The following is a 15,365-nucleotide window of genomic DNA, read 5'->3' on the forward strand; positions in this document are numbered from 1 at the left end:
AGTCACAGCCAATCCTTGCAGGTTACTGGCCTGGGTAAATTTTTCCCATGATCTGCCAATAACAATGAAGGCTCAACTACAAGAAGAGGTTGTACTCAGCCCACATGAAGGGCTCACCTTGAATACCCAGCTTAGGTGAGGGGAGGCTGTGCCACAAGACCCTATAGGACCTCTACTATTAGTCCACACTACCAAGACAGGGAGTCATAACAGCTCTATCTAATACATAGAAACAAACACAGGGAGGCTGCCAAAATGAGGAGACAAAGAAACATGACTCAAATGAAAGAACAGATCAAATTCCAGAAACATAAGCAATAAAATAAATAAAATGGAGATAAGCAATCTAACAAATGCAGAGTTCAAAACACTGCTTACAAGGGTATTCAAGGAATTTAGTGAGGACCTCAACAGCATAAAAAAGGTCCAGTCAGAAACAAAGGATATACTAACTGAAATAAAGAACAATTCACACAGAAACAACAGTACAATGGATGAAGCCAAGAATCAAATTAATGATTTGGAACATAAAGAAGCAAAAAACAACCAATCAGAACAACAAGAAGAAAAGAGAATCCAAAAAAACAAGGATAGTGTAGGCAGCCTCTGGGACAACTTCAAGAGGTCCAACATTTATATCATAGGGGTCCCAGAAGGAGAAGAGAAAGAGCAAGAAATTGGAAATTTATTTGAAAAAAATAATGAAAAAAGTTTCCTTAATTTGGCGAAGGAAATAGACATGCAAGTCCAAGAAGCACACAAGAGTCCCAAACAAGATGAATGCAAAGAGGCCCACTCCAAGACACATCATAATTAAAATGGCAAAGGTTAAAGATAAAGAGAGAATCTTAAAAGCAGCAAGAGAAGTTAGTTACCTACAGAGGCATTCCCATAAGACTGTCAGCTAATTTCTCAAAAGAAACTTTGCAGGCTAGAAGGGATTGACAAGAAATCGAAATCATGAAAAACAGGGACCTACAGCCAAGATTGCTCTACCCAGCAAAGCTATCATTTAGAATTGAAGATCAGATAAAAAGCTTCTCAGACAAGAAAAAAATTAAAGGAGTTCATCATTGACAAACCATTATATGAAATGTTAAAGGGACTTATTTAAGAATAAGAAGATCAGCCCTGGCTGGCGTAGCTCAGTGGATTGAGCGCAGGCTGTGAACCAAAGCATAGCAGGTTCGATTCCCGGTCAGGGCACATGCTTGGGTTGCAGGCCACGGCCCCCAGCAACCGTACATTGATTCTCCCTCTGCTTCTCCCTCCCTTCCCTCTCTAAAAATAAATAAATACAATCTTAAAAAAAAGAATAAGAAGATCAAAAATATGAACAAATGAAATGGCAATATTTATCTATCAACAATTGAATCTAAAAAACAAACTAAGCAAACAAGAACAGAGACAGAATCACCAACACAGACAGCATTTTGATGGTTGCTATATGTGAGGTGTGTAGAGGGGAATAGGTAAAGTGGTGAGAGGATTAAGAAGTACAAATAGGTAATTACAGAATAGCCATGTAAAGTACAGTATAAGAATTAGAGTAGTCAAAGAACCTATGCATGACCAATAGACATGAATAATGGCGTGAGGATTGGGGGAATGCTAGCTGGAGGGGAGGTAAATAGGAAAAAAGTGGGACAACTGTAATAACATAATTAAGAAAATATAATAAAAAATTAAAAAGAATAAATGTAAACGTAAAAAAAAGATATAAAGCAAAGCTCGTAACAATGATTCACTGAGGGAGAAGATTCCTATAATAATTTGATATCTTTCAGGCACATCCCCTTTTATATGAAGGCAAAATTTCATTAACAATGTCACTGATTAAGGGATGGAATTCGTGAATATAAAATATGCATTCTACCAAGATTTTAAAAGTTACATTTAGAGAACCAATTGCAAGTTAAAAAGACAATGTATTACACAATTACAAATACCTGTTGTAAAGTACTCCAGGAGCCACACTGAAGAATATCTAGTGTATTCAAGGGGGGCATCGTGTTGGCTGGACATTTCACAAGTCTCTTCTTCTTAACAATCTTCTTTTGTTGATTTTGCTCTAAAATTTCCAACCAGGGTTTAAATGACCTTATCCAGGCTAGCCTTTTTTCTTCAATAGAGGATAGAAGTGCTGTCTCCGGGGCAGAGCAGGTCACAACACTTCTACATTCAGCTCTATTTTCATGACACTCTTCTGGAATTTCTTTAATATGAGACTTTAGAGAGTTTCCTTGTTTAAAAAGCAAGGAGTTTTGGGTATTATAGCCACCTAAGTCATCACAGCAAGTATATCTAGCTGAATCATAATTTTGCTTGTTTACTTTGCCTTCTACATTTATCATAGCATCACTGGCATTAATAATTACATCACTATTCAGAGCATTGCCCTTTGGGTTCTCCTCAGTTTCTTTAGATTTTAAATCAATTTTGTTTCCTTGTAATATTACTTTTCCCCCTACATATTCAGAATTTTCTAATTTTAATGGTAGTAGTTCTTGTTTCATTGAAATCACTGAAATGTTATCCTCTCCAGATAAAGTTCCCTTCTGTTCTGATATCTCTGCCTTTTCTACTTTTTGTATCTTACTGTGTTGATTATTTTGTATTATTTTCTGTCCTTTCTTGTTTTTCACTTCATTAACTTCTTGATTATGCTCTAATGTTATTACGTGGGTTTCTTGTGTTAGATTCTCATTTACAGTAGCCTCCACGGTGTTTTCCTTTTGGGCTATTGGACAGATTAATTCTTGCAGCTGAAAGTGTTCTTCTACATGTTCTTTTACATCTGGGTTTTCCAATTCATTTTTTTGGTCTGTATTTTCATATTTTCTTGCTTGCTTGACCAATTTTTCTGAACACTGTTTTGCTAGGTTTTCATTTTTTTCTTTCATTTTAAATTCTGCCAAAATTCCTTGGTTTGATATACATTCTTCTAATTGCACTTGTGTTGATTTTTTCAGTATAAGTTGTTTATCTCTATTTTCTCTTTCATTCAATTCTTTAGCTACCCAAGGTGGAACATCTTCCCACTTTTTTGACTTTTCATCCCCTAGCATTTTGCCTGTTTCATTCTCATTCTTTGATATATTTTTGACAGTTAAATATGTGGCATTATGTCCTCCCTTTTTTAATGATCTACTTATTACTAGCTGTTTTCTTGCATCTTCTTTTAATTTGAATTTTTCTTTGTTTAGTAGTTGCTGTCTTTCTTGTCTCACAATATTCTTTTTTTCCTCATATTCTTTTTCTCTACTTTTTCTTTCTTCTTCTTTCTGTCTTTGTGTCTCTTCTTCTATCTTTTTTTCCTCCTCTAATCTTTTTTGTTTTTCTTCTTCAATCTGTCGTATTTTTGCTTCCTTTTCTTTCCACTCTAGTGCTTTTTTTTTCTTATTTTCTATTTGTTCTTTTATAATCGGACCATATTTTTGGTAGGCCACAAATGCTCTATATTTAGTTTGAATTTTTACAGCTGCATTATGCTGCATTTTTAATAAGCGCATTTTTTCTTTTTCCTGTAGGTCTTTAAATCTTGTTCTTTCTTCTTCCATTTGTAAATTCAGGTTTCTAATAAACTCCTAAAATAAAGATAAATAGCAGTTAGCACAAACTAAATGTGCAATGTTATCACAATATAACCTAAAACAGAGATTAAAAATAAATACTAAAACTAAAATAATAAGTTACTATAAAATTTTCTTAGAAAAACTCAAGTCACTTATTTTAAAGGATATTAATTTTTAAAATATTTAGGAGCTTCTATCAAGTTAGTAAGTTGATACTCTAACATGACTATCCTAAGCCAACTAGATTAAATTGAGGAATTCCTTGAGGAAAGAAAGCATATGAAATCTAATTGACACAGAGAAAAAAATCAAGAGAAACCACAAGCCAAAATTTATGTAGGAGAAAAAGACTCCAACTTTCTGAGATGGAAGTTCTGATAAAATAGACTCCGAGAGCCAGGACAGGGACTGCAGAAGCAGGAAATTATTTTTGTGAGACATGATACCAGGAAGGTGATGCAAATCATCATCGAAGGAATATGAAGAATTAGCCTAGTCACACATCTTATTCTTTCATAACTATTAAGGAAATTGATATGCATATATTATATAAAGGAGACAATTTGGAGTTAGGTCAGAAAATGTTACTGTCACTAGAATCCTAAAACAAAAATAAACACAAAATTCAGCAAAATTTGACCAAAACAGACAGAAATGATGTAAGGCAATGAAACTAATAAGCAGAAGAATCAACTTCTGAGAACATAGAGTTATTAAACCAAAAATGTAAATAAAGAAAAATTAGAAAAAGACATGTTTAAACAGAAATAAGCTCACTAAAAATATAATGTAAGTGCTCAAATAAAAATAATGACTTAAAAATCAAAATAGAATGGCTTAACAGCTGATGACCTAAAGAAAAACTTCTAAATTAGGTATTTTCCCAAAACAGCATACAAAATAACAACATGAAATATATGACAAAGATGTTTAGGTATAAAAAGATCAACACAGAAACTCGCATGACTAGTAGAAGTTCCAGAGTAAAGAACTGAGAAAAATTGAAGGAAACAGAAAATGTTTTCTGTTCATAACAGAAAAGCTCGTAACATAAAGAACTGAGGTAACACTCATAACTCTCTCTCCCACACACACACACACACACACACACACACACACTACATTGGTATAAATGGTATTATAGTTCAGAACCCTAAGAAATGCAACATCCCTGGAGGCAGGGGTTATTTTCTGTTTGATACACTGCTGTATCTTGAAGACTTAGAGAAGTGCCTGGAAGACAACAGAAGACCAATAAATATGTGTGGATGAATGTAAAATGTAAAAAAAATAATCCAATAAGCAAAATTAAAATATGCAATGGAGTTATATCTTTAAACTGTTAAAAGTCAATGGTAATAAATCTGGACTGTAAAACCAAGGAAACAAATCATCCAGCTTTAAAAGCAAAATAAAAACATTTTCAAAGGCACAAAGGTTGAGAAAATTTGCCATCCAAAAATGTTTCTTAACAAGTGTTTCGGTATATACTACAGGAAACGAAAACTGGTCCAAAGAGTAGAGGAAGAATCAGGATTCAAGGAACACTGATAATCAAAAACCACTAATTAGCACTTAGCACTTATTTTTTTTATTCTGTCTTATTCCTTCTATCATTTCACTTAAGAAGTCAGCTGTTAGTTTACTCTTGCTCTTTTTATATAATGTGTGTTTTTTCTTCTGGCTGCTTTTAAGACTATCTTCCCTTTTGTCTTCAATTTCAATAGTTTCCAAGTGTGATTTTCTTTATATAGGTTCTACTTGGGAATCATTAATCATCTTTTAATGTTCAGATCGATTTTTTAAAAATAATTTAAAACCATTTCAACTATTATCTCTTCAAACCCATTGATTCTGTTCCTTTCTCTCTCTCCTTTCCTTCTAAGATTAATATTATACACGTTTTTATCTTTACACTATGTATCACATATTTGTGTTCTTTTCTGCCTTTCCAATTTTTGTCCTCTATGTGCTTTAATTTGGATATTTTCTATTAATCTCAGGTCAATTTCACTAATTCTCTCTCATTGTGTCAAATCTACTGTCAAATATCCACTGAAATTTAACTTTATATACTGAAATTTTCAACTCTAAAATGTGCACTTGATATTTCATTATAGATTCTAATTCTCTTTTCATGTCACCTATGTAACTATTTTGCTATTGCATGCTAGTTTTAGCTATTTTAATGTCTCTTCTAATTCTGACATTTGAGTTACCTGCAGGTAAGATACTATGGTCTTTTTTTTTTTTTTGGTCATTTATACAATCTGTCTCCTTACAGGCCTAACCAATGTTTTTTCTTTAAAGATGAATAGTAGAGACAATTATATTATAATACGCAACTATATAAGTCAATATGTTTTAACCTTAAACTTTATACAATGTTATATGTCAAACATATTTCAATAAAAAAAATGTGGCCAGTAGAAACCTATCTTTTCTGGGTGTTCATATAAATAAAGGAAAGACTTGAAATACAAAGAAAGGTAACATGTTTAGCTGAACAGCAGGATTATAGAAGTTTTTATCTACTTTATACTTGTAATTACTTAAAATAACTTTATATAAAAACTGTGAAATAAATAAAAGTTAAAATTTAATAAACATGTCAAGAGAATCATTTTAAATTCAAAGGGGTTATTTAGTACATTCAATTAATTATGTTCAAGAAATGCACCAAGTTTTCTCCCTTGCTGGTGTGGCTTGGTAGATTGAGCATCAGCCTGTGAAGCGGAGCCAGATGCCCAGTGCGGGGCCTGTCAAAGGCAACTGATAGATGTTTCTCTCCCTCTCTCCCCCCACCCCCTTTTATTTATTCATTTATTTAAATGAATAAATAAAATCTTTAGAAATTAAAAAAAGTAATTTTTCATAACAATTTTCTTTTTTTTTAGAAATGTCTTTCTTTTTTTAAGATTTTATTTATTAATTTTTAGAGAGGGAAGGGAAGGAGAAAGAGAGAGAGAGAGAAACATCAATGTGCAGTTGCTGGGGCTCATGGCCTGCAACCCAGGCGTGTACCCTGACTGGGAATCGAAACTGCGACACTTTGGTTTGCAGACAGTTTTCAATCACAATGAAATGCTCACAACAGTATGTTTGCTTGAGCTTTAAAAGAAATTTTAGAATTATAGTTTTATATAGACATACTTACCAAGCAGTTAATTTTCATTATTTATGACATTCTATTTCAAGAAAAGTTTCTAATGATTCATGAATATTTAAAACTTTAGTAAGTTAAACCCTATACCATCTAGATAATATTATTTTAAATTTTCCATTTTACGCATAATCATTTATTTCAAATGAAGAATAATTATTGCACTAAGGAAAAACAGCAAATAGATACCTCATGTTGTTTAAATTTCTCTTTCCACATTTCCTCTTCTTTATGGAGTTCATCATTCATCCAGGCCTGCTCTTGCTGAACACATAGTAGTATTAAAATATTATAAGCAAATGTGAAAAATATTATGTTCATTATACATGATTCTCACAACATTTATTTATAATAATGGTTAAAACAACTCACCCAATGGTGCCCAGTTATTAGTCCTGAGATAAAAGCTTAAATTTCAACCTAAAGTGTCATATAAATAACATCTCGGGTTTCCATTTTGAATAGATAAAGATGTTTTTAACCTTGGAAAGTTGTTTTACTTATTTGAACATGTTTATTCACTTAATAAAGAGCATCATCTAGAAATAATGTTGGGCAATTCAAAAATTACAAATAATAATGTTTGTAAAGTGAGCTTTGCATTACAGTATTTTTTTCTCCATGCCGTCCCATTTAATTCACATAAAAAAATGGTTCAGTGGTAATGGTTTTCTTTTAATAATATTTAGTTAGCACATATTTTGTGAAGGATCTGAAAAATTAAAAAAATCAATAAAACACAATCCCTGTAACTCTAAAACTTTACCTTCAATATGGGAACATTCTCAAAAGTTCACACATTACTCCAAATTTAACAGAATAAGTTTATAACAAAAGAAGACTATAGAGGATCACAGTGGCGATCAGTATTATAACTGGAGAATCATGAATGGTATCATGCAGAAGATTGTATTTGAAACGACTAGGCTTCCAAGAAGTTAAACAGACATTTTAGGCATTCATTAAATGTTTTTGAACTAGAAAAATGATTACAGCTCTGATTTTAGGAAAAATCATAATGTCACATTAGGTAGAATTAGAGACAGGAAGCCAGGCAGACACCAATGAGATCATAAGGCAGTTATTAGTGAAGTCCGGGTGAGAATCGATGAGGGCCTATGTGGATAGTGTGGCAGGAGCAAGAACAGATACAGAGACAATGAAAACATGAAGTTACCACAAACAGCCAACTGAATAGATATAAACGTAATGGACAAATTTCTTTAGACATTATCTTATATGTGCTATGGGAACTTTTGATGGGATTGAAGAAGGTAAGTAACTAAAAAAATAAATATCCTTCTGAGAGCACTATGGTGGATGAGTCTGTAACAGACAAAAAGTAAGGAGATCAATTAGAAAATATAATAAGTATCCAAAGCTGGGCATGAACCATGGAGTAGCAGTAACTAAATGGATGAAAAGATGGATAATACAACTATTTTTTTTAAAGAAGAGGATAATAAAAGAGAAGGAAGAGTAAAAATGGCCCTTATCTTTCTAGCTTGGATTATGATGGCAGTAGAATATAGCCGCTCATCAAAATACAGAATACCAGAGGAGGAGCATGATTCAGAAGGAAAGACAATGCACTCTGTTTTAGATACATTAAGTTCTGAATGTGAACTAATGCAGGAGAGTTATGTAGTTCAATTTTTTGTTATACATATAGATTTAGCTCTGAACAGTCAAGGCCATCAATGAGATTATTGAGAGAAAAACTATACAGAATAAGAAAAGAAAGGGCAAAGGATGAAAGCCTTGGTAATATCATATTCAAGGAGAAAGAAAAAAGAAGCTTAGAATGGATATCAAGGGGGATTTCCAAATATGTAAGAAAGAATTAACTTAGTGTGGTCCCACGGAAGTCATGGAAAAGAAAAATGGTCAACAATTAAATTTTTACTGGCATAAAATGCAACAGAGACTACAATAAGAACTGAAAAAGAGCCTGTGAGCACAGTAACTTAGAAGTCATTGGCTGCTTTCGTCAGTTTCACTCAGCGCGTGGTAGTAAACACCTAGCAGGATTACCTTGAATAAGGGACAATGAAATAGATGTAGCAAAAATCACACTCTTTTAAGAAGCCAGACTATGATAACTAGAGCTAAAGAGCTTGAAAAAAGTGAGACAAATGAGCCCTGGTTGGTGTGGCTCAGTGGTTGTAGCCTGTGAATCAAATGGTTGATTCCCAGTGCTGGGGGTGTGGGCGGGGTCCCCAGTGAGGGCCATGTGAGAGTCAATTACACATTGACGTTTCTCTCCCTCTTTTTCTCCCTCCCTTTCCCTCTCTAAAAATAAATAAATAAAATCTTTAAAAAAAAGTGAGGTAAATGAACAAAGGTGATTTCATGGTTTTTCCTGTTTTGTTTCTAGGATGGCAGAAAATTAAACAAGCTTATAAACAGTAAGAAAGGAGGAAACTGATAAGGGTATTTTGCATATAAGAAAAAGCAGGGGTAAACTGGAAAATGATAGAGCAGAGGAGGAAAAGCTAACCTTGGTATAAGGAAGAAACATTTCTTACTGGTTCATGCTAACCAGATACGGGATCTGAAAGAAGAGGAAGCTCATAATTGATGTACAAAAACCTTGTATATAGGTGTTTATATGCTAATGATGTGGAGAGAGCAATTGGGCAGAACTCATGGAAAGAGACTTATAATAGCAGTTTTGCAGAATAGAAGAGGACGCTAACAAGAAGCACAGAAAAGAACTACTAAGAGGCAGTGAATAACATGTTTAGAACCCATCATTATAAAATCATGTAATGGCCCCACTGGAAAGTTTTAAGCCCCAAGGCATAACAAAGCACATATTCAGGAATTCACTAAACCTATTAATGTCATTTTTAAATAATAATTTTATGATGGAAATAATCATATTAATCTGATTTGTGAACAGGAAATATAACTATAACTAAAGGAAGGCTAAAGATTTAGACTTCGTTAGAAAAAAACTGTGGCCAAACCAGTTCTTCGAAATTATAATTATTTTTAGTTTATTTTCTATACAGTCAGAAAATGCAATGTATGCAACATGGAGGGCTAGAACATCCTAAACTGCCTAGATGACCACATGCTAATTTCTCTATGTGAAACACTATGTGAAGCAAGTGATGTAAGACAGAGAAGTCAGCGCAGCCTTTCATCTAAACATTCTAAGGATCATGACAGCCCACAAGTAAGGTCCTAAATATTCACCTGTTTCTCAACATGCCATGACCATGACATGAGGGTGTAGACCTCTTGAGGTGGGGTTGAGAGAAAAACTGAAATACAGACATAACAATGACACAAAAGTCTTCCATAACAAAAAATTTCTAGTCTGAGGAATTAGCTCAGTTATGGAGATGAAGGACAAACCATCATCTACACAGTTGAACCTCTTCAACCAAATATCTTTTACTTAACTGCTATATATCACAGTATATTGCAAGGGCACTGTGTGATAAAAAAAAATTGTTGCCTTTTCCTATGATTAGAAGGGTATTAAAAAAGTAACAGTTTGATATAAATGTCAGCCTTTTTAGGACTGTCTTTGAAACTTCAAAGACTATAGGCACTCCAATGATCCAAGGCAGTATGGCAATTCCAATAAATTTCAATAAAAATGAATCAAGGAAATCATATTAAGTATTGTTAATGCATAGTCAATTGCTTCTATTATTGGGAGTAATTAAAAATCATACAACAGAGCTCAATGCACACTATAATACAAATACAAAATATCAATACTCTTCATAAGTAGCTACTGATTCAGAAAAAATATATGAAATACAAAATGAAAAACCTTTTGAATATTCTCTAGTTTCTTCTTTTCAACTTCAAATTGTTCCATCCAGCAATGTCTCTTCTCTTCTTCTTCTTGAAATTCCTTTTCTTCTCTATCCCTATGAGCTTTGAGAGTTTCTTTCTCTTGGTCTTCTAGTTCTTTCTGTTTACCTTGCCAAGCCTCAAAAGATTGCCTACATCTTTCTTCCACTTCACAGTACCCAAATTTTATTTCACCATCATCTGCATTCATAAAGAAAAATAATTTATTTGAGATCAAACCTGTCAAAAGTGATCTAATGTAAAGAATAAAAGTAATTTTGAAAGCAATAACAAATTTCAACATATTACCAAAGAAAATGTGATAAAATACAAAAAATATACATTCTTAAATATACATGAAAATCCTACTGTCGTCAATAAAGAGAACATAAAACTTGCTTTAAACTACTCCATAAAACTTAATCGAAAACTATGTGTTATAAGGGGTACGTAATAAATTCAAGGCTGGGTATGTCTATTGCTGTCAGCTATATATGCAGAAAAATTATACACATATTTAAATCAAGTTCATTTAGAAGGTAAAAAGAAAACTATGAGTATGTAATTGAATAAGTATAATGAAAGCATAATTTTAAATATTGATTATCAAAGGAAAAAAGATTATAAATTTTCTCAGATAGCTATCTATGATCAGGTAAAAATTATCAAAATTATCATTGAGCAGTTTAGTCCACCTGGCAAAACATATTCATCCCCATGTTCATGAGGACCCGTCTCTGGAACAGAATCGGGACTGCCACAGTGCGTTTTACTTCTCAGAAATTCTTCTTTTTCTATTTCAGATAATATCTAAGTGGTTAAAAGAGTACCAATGATTACAGAAAACCAAAATAGAGTGAAAAGCTATCACTTTAATAATGTAGAGAATATCTCTACACATGTCTACAACTTTATTTACTTTAAACCCCCTCAAATACAATTTTCTAGCACATTAATGATTTTGTCTTTATGGTGTATAATAAAGTTTTTCCCATTTAGAATGACTTTATTTTAATCTTGTTATTTAGAACTCTAATCAATCTATAATATCAATCCACAATAATTAACTTGCTTGATAATTATTTAAAATATCCCTACTAATATTTGCTTTCCTACTAATATATTTCTATCTTTCTTATCTGTAGTGACTGCTCACATATACACACTGCTAGTATATTCAGTGTTTCAAAAACAGAAATGCCCTGGCTGATGTGGCTGAGTGGATTGAGCAGTACCTGTGAACTAAGAGATCACTGGTTTGATTCTTAGTCAGGGCACATGCCTGGGTTGCAGCCCAGATCCCTAGCTGGGGGTGTGCAAGAGGCAACAGATTGATGTATCTCTCCCACATTGATGTTTTCCTCCGTCTCTTTCTCCCTCCTTTCTCCACTCTCTAAAAGTTGATAAATAAAGTCTTTAAAAATAAATTTAAAAGTAAAATAAAATAAAATAAAAACTACTATCTACTTTAACCTGAATTATACATTAAGATATAATTTTGATTAATATTTTCCATAATTAGATTTCTACTGGACTTTAGATGGAAAGAAACAGGTTATCTATTCCAGTGAAATAGCACTGTGATATAATTCAAAATTAGTATTTCAAGTTTTAGTGTTATCAAAACAGCAAATAAGAAACATACATATTATTTCACATTATTTTAGACATCTTAGAGAGCAGCAATAGAGTTTGGTAAAATGGGAGTTTAAAATGAATCCAGAATGTTGAACCTCTATAAGAAATTTGTGGGGATTTTAACCAAAAATGCTAACTTCCCTTAACTCTTATTTTTTTAGAGAATTTAATTTTATCTTTAAATAAAAACTAACGTAAGATATTCTGAGTTTAAAGTTTCTATAGAGTATTTAAAGTCTCTGTTGGCACATATTACATTTCTAACCAAGGCAATAAACAGAGTATATTAAATTTTTTAGTAAGAGTTTTAGGGAGAAATCATGCAAAAATAGTTCTACTGTCTTATCTACATATACATTAAATTCCTAAGTACTGATGCTTCAAATCACTATTTCTAATATTTTTAAAGGTTGAATTTTGAGTGGTTTTATTTTATATGACAATGCAGGTACAAAACCAAAAATAATTTCCTTAAAAATATTTGTTTTTAATTTTTAAATTAGTGAACTTTAAATTGGTGAACTATCCAGTGTAAGAGGGAAAAGTAAATTCCTAACTGTAACATTGAGTACTGTTAGTCAAATGTTGAACATTTACCTTTGTTAATTGATCTAATTTTTCTTTATATTCAGTTGATAGTTCTATCCTTAAATGCATATGATTATTAGAAACTGCTCCATAGGTACAACCTAGAGAAAGAAAAAATATTATAACTAAATACTAGAGTAGGGAACAACATGCTAAAATTCCAAAATGCTTCATCATCCTTCAATTTCAAATTCTGTTGCAGCACATTCTTGATCAGTAACTCAAGACCACAGAAAACAACAGAGAATAAAGACAGAGGAAATCTGTAACTGTTTTCCAAAAAGTGACACATTTTTATATCACTAATTCTTTATCACCTTTTGTATTCTGAAGTTTATTCTCCACATACCCAGAATAAAGTTTTGTTTGATGTGTGACATCCTTATTAGAAACAAACAGAGGTTTAATTCTACCTGCTAGAAACTGGCAATATAATCTTACCCAAGATATGGAAACCACTTTAATAAAAGTATCGGTTAAAAGATTATAATAACTAACAGGCAAATGAAGTAAACTTTATTTTATGAGTTTTTGTTGAATTTTATCAAGTATTTTTGTCATCTATGCAGATGTAAGTTATGCTTCTCTTCCTTTTTCACTTAATGTGTTATATCACTCGGATACTATAAATTACGTACAGTAAATTATTTTTAAAGGGGATCATTCTGCTGGTTAACTGGTCATTTACACCTATTTTTTCAGATACAAATTTTCAACTTCAGCAACTATTCACAATCTTTCTGGCATGCTTTCTGTGTGAGAGGCTATAGAGCAAAAAATAACATTCTCCAGATTCCTCTGAGGATAAGTTCTTAAGGGTGATTTAGGTTCTACTAAATGATATATTTGTGTCTTTATTTTTATAAAAATATTATGTGTGAAGAGCGACAGGGAGCTATATTTCAATTTTAATATTTTGGGGGGGGGGGGGCCAGACCATGATAAATAGAAGGAGCTTTGATTCAGAAATGGGAGTGTAGATAAATGTCTCTGAATTTTCTTATTATATTAGACAGCAGCTCCACCAGCAGACAGGTTCTACAATCTGTGTGTGTGTATTTTGTACATGTTGGATATTCCACCTACAGTCTGTTTCTTCAGTTCTATCAACAATGTGTTATTTATTGTAGTAGCTAGTCTCCAAAGATTTCTTTCCTGGTTACATTCTTACAGAACCGTAACCATCATGATGTGGTAGAAATAATGTTGCATAACTTCTAAAAATATGTCATAAGAAGCCTTACAAGGTTCCACCTTAGTATTTTGTTTGTGGGATGCTTCTTCTCATTATGCAGGTGCCATGCAAGCCACAGGGAGAGACCACATGTAGGTGCCTCTGGCTGACAGCACCAGCTGAACACCCAGCCACCAATTGGCATCAACTGCCAGATGTTTGAGTGAGCCATCCTGGAATCACAGTCCAGTAAAGATTCCAGATGACTGCTCCTTAATCAACATCTGACTCCAAATGCATGAAATCCAAGCAAGAACTAACTGCTCAGATAAGCCACAAAACTATAAAAGATAATAACAAATTGTTCTTTTAAACTACCAAGATTTTTTGCAGCAGTAAGTTACCAGAACATCTCCTCTACTCATAAAAACAAACACACAAATACCCCCCAAAACCTTACCACTTAAAGTAGCCAAATGGCTTCTGATGTCTAGACTAAGAGGCCTAATCAATACACCTAATGCATAAATGAAATTAGCTTCTGGTTTCTGTAGTGTGTTATACCTATACAGTTTTATTTTAGAAATATGTAGCTTATATCATCTGCAGATGTTTTTGCCCCTTGATAGACTATAAGAATTCAACTGCAAAATTATTCCTAGTTTCTAAAGACATTTAAAAAGAAATCTCTTTCCACTGCCTTGCCAGATTATTGATTTAATGTTTTCCATTTTTTAAATCAACTTTGATAATTTGAATTTTCTTGGAAAATTATGTTACTCATAGAGATTATTAAACCTATTTGGCTAGAGTTCATAATTTTCATAATAAGGGCTCTCATAATCTTCTAAACCACTGCCACTATTATAGTTATATAACCTTTCATGTACTCATTTTATAAAATTGTTACCTTTGACTTTTCACATAATTAGGCTATATAATCGCCAATATATTTATATTTTTATTGTGTAGGTCTTGGTAAAAATAAATGAATATATCATTAAACCCCTCATAATTCAACTACAAATACTCACTGCCATAACTTGAAGCATCTACATATAGCAAGTCTCTACATATCCATTCATACAAATGCTCAAAACAAAAATCTTGGAGCCACCTACTTCTCTTTCTTTCATACCAATCCATCAATAATCCTTTTGGTTCTTTTAACATAAAAAATATTCTAGAATATGACTTTTCATCATATATACTCAAATTAGTTTCATCTATGCCATACTATTGTAATAGTCCACCATGGTTTATAAAAGCCCTATATGATCTGACCCCTGTATTGTTAGATTTTTACAACCACAAAGGCTGACTGCCCTTCAAACACATTAAGCCCACTCCGTGTGCCTTGACCTTCACAATTCCTTCTTTCTGGAACATCAACTCTCTACATATCCTTGTG

At 32.6% G+C, this 15,365-nt stretch overlaps 1 protein-coding gene across 4 annotated transcripts in view; it reads right to left on the reverse strand.

Moving 5' to 3' along the window:
- The window catches only part of LRRIQ1 (leucine rich repeats and IQ motif containing 1), a 229,395-nt gene that overhangs the window by 204,673 nt on the left and 9,357 nt on the right, over nucleotides 1-15,365 (reverse strand). For all 4 annotated transcript variants that reach the window (XM_036018605.1, XM_036018604.1, XM_028532854.2 and 1 more), the window contains 5 exons: nucleotides 12,790-12,881; nucleotides 11,250-11,364; nucleotides 10,532-10,755; nucleotides 6,928-7,002; nucleotides 1,950-3,587 (listed from right to left, as the gene is read on the reverse strand). In XM_036018605.1, the coding sequence (XP_035874498.1) occupies nucleotides 1,950-3,587; nucleotides 6,928-7,002; nucleotides 10,532-10,755; nucleotides 11,250-11,364; nucleotides 12,790-12,881 (2,144 nt within the window). The remainder of the gene's footprint in view (nucleotides 1-1,949; nucleotides 3,588-6,927; nucleotides 7,003-10,531; nucleotides 10,756-11,249; nucleotides 11,365-12,789; nucleotides 12,882-15,365) is intronic.

Source organism: Phyllostomus discolor, chromosome 2 (assembly GCF_004126475.2).
Source record: "Phyllostomus discolor isolate MPI-MPIP mPhyDis1 chromosome 2, mPhyDis1.pri.v3, whole genome shotgun sequence".
Classification (NCBI taxonomy): Eukaryota; Metazoa; Chordata; class Mammalia; order Chiroptera; family Phyllostomidae; genus Phyllostomus; species Phyllostomus discolor.